Below are 9,435 nucleotides of genomic sequence, written 5' to 3' on the forward strand. Positions count from 1 at the left end.
TGATTACCACATGCTGCTTCCCTCGCCTCCTCGCAAAGGTTACCTCCACGAATCATTACAACTGTTATGAACACGACTGACTTTGGTGTGTGTTCATTATCGCGTTGCTTACTGCGGCATCAAACTGTTTATTGATGCGTGAGAGGAAACACATACGCTAAATTATTACGGCTTATATCTGCAGCACACAGTAAAAGTTATAAACCCTGACAGTGATATGGTCTATTTCTAAAAGACTTTCAGCTGTCTGCCTCTTAATGTACATATGAACAGTCTATTTGCATCATAAGTGCATTGATCTTGAATAAGACCATACAATAAAAGGCAAACAGAGATATTTACTCCCTACAATATGTGTACAGTATGAATCCAGCAGGTTCACCTTAACTTTGACTTGTTGTCTGTGCACACTGCAGAGTTAAACCTATATATGTGATGGGTGTGTCTATAGCAGGTAATACTGGTTTCAGACATGTGATGGCAGCAGGTTCACTTTACTGTGAGGAACACTTCAAACTAAATGTCATCTATGGACACATTTCAGCCACTGCATCATTCTGTGTCAGCAAAATAAAATGGAATTATTTAAATCTATTTCGTAATTCATGTTTTTTTACTTTTTGTTTATATATAAACATTTGTATTTTATATTTATTATTTTATTAATTTTTTGTTTTTTTAAAATGTTCTTTAACTTCTTATGTTTTTATATAAATATGTTTTTTTCTATTTGTTTTGTTCATTATTACTTTAACTTCTAATATTTTATTCAATTTATTTAATTTTCATCTTTAAATTGCACATTATTTACTTTCCTAACCTTTCATGTTTATTTAAATTAGGGCTGTCAAACGATTAACATTTTTAATCAGATTAATCACAGCTTAAAAATAAATTAATCAGATTAATCACCATTCGAACTATGTCCAAAATATGCCATTTCTTTATGTATATTGTTGTGGGAATGGAAAGATAAATGAAAGAAGGCGGATATATCCATTTAACATACAGTATCTATGTTTATTATAAAACATTTCTGCGTGTCAAAATGAAAGACAACCCACACACCTATCAATCATCAAACCGTGGGGTCTTAATTCATTACGTGTTGATTTCTATCAACGGGGGAGTACTTCAGGAAAGTCGACAGAGGGGGGGGGGCTAGTGGAGTACTTCGTGACCACAGAGTGTGAACGTTGTGATCAGCTGTTTTAGCGCAGTTCTCCAGTGAAGGGGGGGAGTCTCCCTCCGTAGCCGGTTGGCGTACTTTTGGCACAATTCCGTTGTACAGACCGACGTTAACAGCAGCCCTGTCTGTGCACACGGAGACCGACTCTGTCGTACGCAAATGCGCTTTGTGACACAAGTGACGGTACGCATTTCAGATTACGCACGTAACCTGCGTACCAGTTATGTGCACCCCTGTACTACAGCAAAAGTATTCTCCGTCGGGACTTCCTGCAACAACACCACGCCGTTATCTTGATTCTGATTGGCCAGAAGACATTATCAAAGATGTTCTATTGAGAAGACGATCACTACGTGACAAAAGTTTTCAAAACCGTTTCTGGTTTTCGGTATTTCCAGACAAGTGGCTTCTGAAATCAATCTTACTAACTGCTGTCTGTGCAATTTACTCCGCGCGAGTTGGCGGACTTTATTTTGCTTCCTTTAACATCATTGTTCATGGTGGGGCTAAGCCATTTCTGGGATGTATGTGGCGGGCCATTCTGCACATGCGTTAAATGCGTTAAATATTTTAATGCAATTAATTCAAAAAATGAATTACCGCCGTTAACGCGATAATTTTGACAGCATTAATTTAAATATTTTGCATTATTTTATTTCATACTTAAATTAAGCAACACAAGATATATTTTTCCCTTAATTAATAAAGTGTACTGTTTCTGATTGATGCTGATAAATATGATGTTGTCCTGATTTTACACATTTACGCTACAAATATACTACTCTATACTCATGTGCATTTAGACATAGCATAACATTTAAGTTATATTTTTTTCTTTTCAGCTAAAGCACTTAAAATGTTTACGAGTGGTTATATAACCTACAGAGGTATCTGATGTAGGTTATTAAGTTATACAGTATTTGGTAACATTCACAGTTTTTGTGTGTGTGTGTGTGTGTGTGTGTGTGTGTGTGTGTGTGTGTGTGTGTGTGTGTGTGTGTGTGTGTGTGTGTGTGTGTGTGGGGGTGGGTGTGTGGGTGTGTGTGGGTCTTACTTTGTGAGCCTCTATGTGTGTTTGTCTGTTATTGTGTGTGTGGGTCTTACTGTGTGTGTGTGTGTGTGTGTGTGTGTGTGTGTGTGTGTGTGTGTGTGTGTGTGTGTCTGTGTGTGGGATAGGCATCTATTCAGAGTTGCCTGTCAGCCGCAGACAGGACGAGGAACATGTGTATCTGCAGCCACGAGGCCTCAGTGGGACGTGGATAATATCTGGAGCTGTCAGGGAGCTGTCAGTTACGCTGTGTTCGCTGTCATGTTTGGATTAACTGCTGTTGGAAATACTTGATGCACATTCATGTTACTTTTATGTATAGTAAAAAAAATACCCTAAAATATCTGTTTATGAATTCTCCTGGGATTAAAGTACCAGGTTGTCCTAAAAAAGCCACGTACTTTTATGGATTTTGTCAGAATAAGAAACAGGTTTTTTGACAAGTAGGTGTACACAACCAATACATTACTTTGGTGTATAATGGTGCATACTTTAATTCAATATAAAGTTGTTAAAAACTTAGCAAAAATAGAACCATCTAAAAATGCAAAATACAAAAATAAATGTCTACAATAAATAGAAATGGAAAAAAACAACAAAAGTAAATACAAAATAAATTAAATTAAAATGTTAGTACAACAAATAACTGAAAAATATAATATATATATATTATTTGTGGATCTTGTACGGCGACCTTGAGAGCCTTGAAAGGTGCCTATATGAATAAAATGATGTATTATTATTGAATCAGTATACAGTGTTTCCCACAGATCTGAAATATACTTGGGCGGGTGGTGGCAGCGGGCGGGGGGGGGGGGGGGGGGTGCGCAAAAAAATAATTTCATTTTGTATAATCATTTTGCGTAAAGATGGCACTCAAGGGCACACTAGTGGTGGTGTTCCTGGCGGGATTTGAACTCACAGCCTTCCGATCTTCAGCCCACCTCACTATCCATTAGACCAATCACTACCCTCTCAAATGGAAATATGTGTTTACATAAATGGTGACCACACCGTTTGAGACCCACTGAGAACTTAGACTAAGTGAACTATCTAAACACTCAGAGAGTCCTTTACCTCACCTGAGCTGAGGTTATCCCGAGCTTGAATGACACACAGAGACCAATCAAGGGCTTTGATTTATGATCTGTATGACAGTGGCCATGTCGGCAGGCCACATCATGTAGACAGCCAGTCACCCTGTGTGAGGCAGGCCACTTAACGAGGCGAGATCAGAGCAAGGGAGCGAGGGATCATTGTCCACAAGTTAATCGATCGCAGATGGCGTCGTGGTCACGGACGAATAAAAAAAAAAATACAAAAAAAACGTATTAAAAAAAAAAAAAAAAAAAAAAAAGGGTCGCGAAATATACTTGGGCGGCCGTTAATATACCTGGGCGGCCCGCCCAAGTATAGTCTATGTGTGGGAAACCCTGGTGTATCTGAATTGAAATTGGAAAAGCTGTGCCGTCTTAAAATATTGTCAGTGATATTTGTTTCCTTTTTCCATTTGGGATTCATGGTTTGGCTCAACAGTTCTTATTGAGCTCCTGGTAATGAAACAGTGTGAGTTAGTGTTGCTTCTGTCACACCTGAGCCCAATTCTGTTTTCTTTGTATTAAATATAAATATATATTATATAACTATTATATTTGTGTGAAAGCTGCAGCACGAATAGTATGTTCTCAGTTTCCCTTTGCACCGTTACATCGACAGTTGTTTCGGGAAGGGATCTTGAATAAGAGGCAAAATCTGAATATTTTTGACCCAAGGAATATATTTATCAACGGAATAACCTTCTTCTGTTGGGATGTGTTTTTTAATATGCTTTTAAGGCAAGATTAAAGTAGCTTTAGAGGATATTCAGGTGGGGCTGAAGCAGGTGATGCATCTTAAGAGACCGAAAATAAAACGCTGCCCCTGAAGAGAGAATGTAATTACATGGCTTGCATCCACTTTGCTTGATTAAAATGTTTTGCTAAGGCTTTTAGAGGAGCTGCTTGTAAGTGCTGGTGACTCAGGGACTTCATTCAGGAGAAATATAGCAGGTGCTTTTCATGAGGTGCCATTCAAATATGATGCTTATAAAAGTCCAAAATGAGATTTCCTCAAAACACTTTTGTAAATATATTGAGTGAGTGAGCAAAGTTTTTTAACAAAGCAGAATCTGTTGGGAAAACACTGAAGGTCCTCTTCCAGTATGAGAGTGACGTGATAACAAAGGTATCCCAGCTGTAGCTGTGAACATGACAGGATGTGTGATTACCTAGAAGAGCATCAGGACTGTTTGAGGCAGATGATAGCTATGTGATTAACATGATGATTCAGCCTCTATGGAGAGAGACATCAAGCATGCTCATTTCTGACGTGGAGCTAATCTGAAGTAAACATTGAATACTGCTTTCTATTCCTCCATCTTGTGACTGTGTAACTCCCTCTCTTGGATATCAGCATGTGAAGGACACTGCTCAGGAACTAGTTGATGCTCTGTATGTGATGACTTCCATTCTGGAGAGGATCACAGATACATGGATCCTGAGGTTGAAGCTCAAGCCGGGGGAGGGATTATTAACATTTTGAAGTATTCATAAAAACTCCGGATTTTGAGAAAAAGTACGAATTTTTAGAAAAAGTCAGATTTTTGGGGGATTTTGAGAAAAAGTCAGAATTTTTAGATTTTTGAGAAAAAGTCAGATTTTTGAGAAAAAGTCAGATTTTTGAGAAAAAGTCAGATTTGTGAGAAAAAGTCAGAATGTGGAGATTTTGAGAAAAAGTCAGATTTTTGAGAAAAAAATCTGAATTGTTAGAAAAAGTCAGAATTTTAAGATTTGGAGAAAAAAAAGAGGATTTTGAGGTTTTGAGAAAAGAATAAGGATTTTGAGAAAGAAATGAGGATTTTGAGGAAAAAAACAAGGACTACTTCCATTCTGGAGAGGATCACAAATACATGGATTCGGAGAGTCCATCCGGAGAAATGATCCACTCACCGTCTTTAGCGTCGTGCTCCATGCTCTTCCAGTCCTGGCCAATCATACGCCACTCCACCTTGTATCTGATGATGGGGACCCCCCCCATGGAGTCGGGCTCCTCAAAGCTCACCACCGCGGTGCTGGAGAAAGGGTCCACCTGCTGGATCTCTGGAGAGGATGGCACCTCTGAAGCAGAGAGGGAAACAAAGGGATTGGTCAGAATCAGAATATCTTTCTTCGTCCCGCAGAGGGATGTACATTGTTACAGCAGAAAAGAGCCAAAGACAGCTTAATGTTACCTAGGAAGCATGCATACAAAAAGGATGCTAGGGATGACACTCTGCTCAGTGGGACCATGTGCGGTCATATCAGTCCGCAGAAAGTAGTCCGGTCAATTTAACGTCAGCTGTGGCTAACAAACATTAGTTCTTGTCATCACAAAATACTGTTGAATACTTTTAGAATATTTCAATTTTTATATTTGTGGAGAGCACGACATGACTTTGGATTCATGACGGCTAAACTGTCCCCAGTAAAGAAAAAAGAAAAGAAAATAGAACTACAGAAGGACAGAGTTTAAAAGAAAGAGAACTGGACGTCAGAGAAATCAACAGAAGAAGACAGACAGGAAGTAAACACTAATGGGAACAGCAGAAGAAGACAGACAGGAAGTAAATACTAACAGGAACAGCAGAAGAAGACAGACAGGAAGTACACATTAAAGGGAACAGCAGAAGAAGACATACAGGAAGTAAACACTAAAGGGAACATCAGAAGAAGACAGACAGGAAGTACACATTAAAGGGAACAGCAGAAGAAGATAGACAGGAAGTAAACACTAAAGGGAACATCAGAAGAAGACAGACAGGAAGTACACATTAAAGGGAACATCAGAAGAAGACAGACAGGAAGTAAACATTAAAGGGAACATCAGAAGAAGACAGACAGGAAGTACACATTAAAGGGAACAGCAGAAGAAGACAGACAGGAAGTAAACACTAAAGGGAACAGCAGAAGAAGACAGATAGGAAGTACACATTAAAGGGAACATCAGAAGAAGACAGACAGGAAGTACACATTAAAGGGAACAGCAGAAGAAGACAGACAGGAAGTACACATTAAAGGGAACATCAGAAGAAGACAGACAGGAAGTACACATTAAAGGGAACACAGCAAGGGCTCTGAAGTGTTTAAAGAATAGTTAATGGAAAATAAAATGAGAACAGGCTTGGACAGTTAAAGAAAAACTCGATCAGTGCTGGTGTCATTTTAAATTACGCAGCTGTCGCCACAGTTATAGCCGTTGGTACAAAAATGACCATTGTGAGTCAAGTCTTTGGTTAATTCAGTAGCCGTGTAATAAGCTTGATAATGACCGCCTCGATTCACATTATCCTTCACTTATATGTTTGGATCAGAGAGATATCGTCCACTGCAGAACCTGCAGATAACGCTGAGCTTTAAATCAGCTTCTGTCGTGGCTCTGGCTTTGCTCTGGTGCCCTGAAGCCTCTGGTCACCACATTACTGAGGCTCTGTTGGACATGCCTGAACGAGCAGCCGAGTTACTCCGTGATTCATGAAGATAGGAGCGGTGACACAGAGAAGGAGCACACAATGCCATTTAGACTCAACACTACTCACCACTGACTGAGTAGTATTTACTTTATTTAACATACTTTTGTGGCACGGAAAAAGGTATTCTGATTCTGATTCTCTACAGAGCTGACTTGATATCTCATCATACTGACTGTAAACAGTGTGTCATGTGGGTTTCAATACTGTCTGTTAAATGTAGGTCTACAGAGTCTGTTGTGGATAATAACTGTTTTATTAGGGTTAGTGTTGGGAAAATACTGAACCTTCCTTCTGTATCAGAGTAGCATATGATAACAGAGGCCCTACGTAGCTGTGTACGAAGCCGGATGTATGACGCTCATGAGACACTGTGATGGAGTTATGATAGCTATGTTCCTAAGGTTGGCATGATGACACAGCCCCTAGAGAGATATGACTGTCATGTTTATTGCTTACGCAGGCCTTAGCCAATCTTAACTAATGTCAGAATACTGCTTTGAACCAGTATTCCTCCATCTTGTCACTGTAACACACTCTCTTGTATATTAGCATATCAAGGACTCTACTCTGGGAACTATTTGTCCTGTGTGTGATGACTACTTCCATGCATGCTGATATTGAAGACCAAGCCGGTGTTGAGTGATATTTTTCTAACAGTTAGGATTTTATAGTATAACAGCCATGACACCTTTATTTCTTGCTGTTTTTTATAAAATAATTTCCGCTAAGCTAAAGGCGGCTAATGTCCTCCTGATGACATTTGGTCGTGTCATTTAGACACTTGTTAGCAACAGTTTTTAAATTCACGAGTGGGGTATTTACCGACGTATTTTATGTCTTTGAACAAAATCTCTTCATCTTCTGTTAACCACAGACCTCATTTAAGGCTAACAACCAAAAACCATTGACTTTGAAGTGCTAAATACCAGAGGTGTGGACTCGAGTCACATGACTTGGACTCGAGTCAGACTCGAGTCACCAATTTGATGACTTGAGACTCGACTTGACAAAATCACAAATCACTTGCGACTCGACTTGGACTTGAGCGCAAAGACTTGAGACTTGACTTGGACTTGAGCGCAAAGACTTGAGACTTGACTCGGACTTGAGCGCAAAGACTTGAGGCTTGACTCGGACTTGAGCGCAAAGACTTGAGACTTGACTCGGACTTGAGCGCAAAGACTTGAGACTTGACTTGGACTTGAGCGCAAAGACTTGAGACTTGACTCGGACTTGAGCGCAAAGACTTGAGACTTGACTCGGACTTGAGCGCAAAGACTTGAGGCTTGACTCGGACTTGAGCGCAAAGACTTGAGGCTTGACTCGGACTTGAGCGCAAAGACTTGAGACTTGACTCGGACTTGCAAAACAATGACGTGGTCCCACCTCTGCTAAATACTGACTGATCTCTGGGTTTTAGGACTCTTTTAGGCATGGCCTTTTGAAATGCCTAAAAGTAAAACTATTGCCCGGTGCTACAAAGCATCACTAGGTTTTTTTAAGTGCTAAACGGTGAAGGAATCAAGAAATTATCAAACCATTTTTGCAAGCTTCCCACTACTCGATATTATCATGCCATCAGAAACCCTACTGATAATGGTACACTTACTGGATATTTTATGGATGTTGTACTATTAGAACAGTATGTAGTGAAGAGGCTGTTTAATTATCCTTGGAATTGGAATCAATCTGTTTAGTGAAGCTTCTTGCCTCGTGCTGTGAAGTATCTCACTGACATATCAATATGGAGGATGAGTTGCAGTTCTTCAGGAAGGTACAATGCTCAATGACTCGGTGCACGAACCTGCTTGGATCAGAAGGAACTCCTTGGACTCAGAGCCCATCACGTTGGAGGCGGTGCAGTTGTAGCTGCCGAAGTCATTCTGGGAATCAGGAGTGATCTGAGAGGAGATGGAAAAGAGACAGAGAGGTCACACAGGTGAACAAAAAGAAAATACTACACTGAGTAGACCCATGGATAACTTGAATGTGTAACTTTTAAAACTAGATATTGTTATAATTCAAGTATATTCGGTGTCCTTGGTGTCATGAAAGGCGCCTTAAATAAAATGTATTATTATTACATTTAAGTATATTCAGGGTTTGTTCTTCACACCTGTCATTTTTATTGTTTTAGAGTATTGTAACACTACATGGTACGAGTGTTTGTCCACCACTTTAAAGTGAGAGCTGCTCCACTTCAATATCTGGTAGAAGATTGAAGGTCAACCCTTTGAGAAACTCTATGAATCAACCGTCCATAAAAACATATTTACATTGTCTCTGAACATGAATTGTTACCATCAAATCTCCACCATTTAATAAGGTTAGACTTCATTCACTGAGTAGCCCCATGGATAACTTTATAGAACCTAAGTAGATATTGTTTTTAATATAAGTATATTTAAGTATATTCAGGGTTGATTTAGTCTCTGTCTGTCGCCTCAGGTCTTCTTTTGTTCTTCACATCGTTGATTTTTTTAGTTTGACATAATTGTAACCCTACCTCTGGCCGGAAGAGAACTCCCTGCTCCACAGCTTCTCCTAAACTCCCACTGTACATTTTACATTTATATTCAATTTAATATTGAATAATCCATTTCTTGCACAATCTATCTATCTATCTATCTATCTATCTATCTATCTATCTAT

The 9,435-nt window shown here is 39.4% G+C and overlaps 1 protein-coding gene across 1 annotated transcript in view; it reads right to left on the bottom strand.

The window, feature by feature from the left end:
• The window catches only part of ncam1a (neural cell adhesion molecule 1a), a 296,215-nt gene that overhangs the window by 55,006 nt on the left and 231,774 nt on the right, over positions 1-9,435 (bottom strand). The window contains 2 exon segments of the mRNA XM_034233380.1: positions 5,225-5,392; positions 8,588-8,684. Coding sequence (XP_034089271.1) covers positions 5,225-5,392; positions 8,588-8,684 — 265 coding nt within the window.

This window comes from Gymnodraco acuticeps, unplaced genomic scaffold (assembly GCF_902827175.1).
Source record: "Gymnodraco acuticeps unplaced genomic scaffold, fGymAcu1.1, whole genome shotgun sequence".
Taxonomy (NCBI): domain Eukaryota; kingdom Metazoa; phylum Chordata; class Actinopteri; order Perciformes; family Bathydraconidae; genus Gymnodraco; species Gymnodraco acuticeps.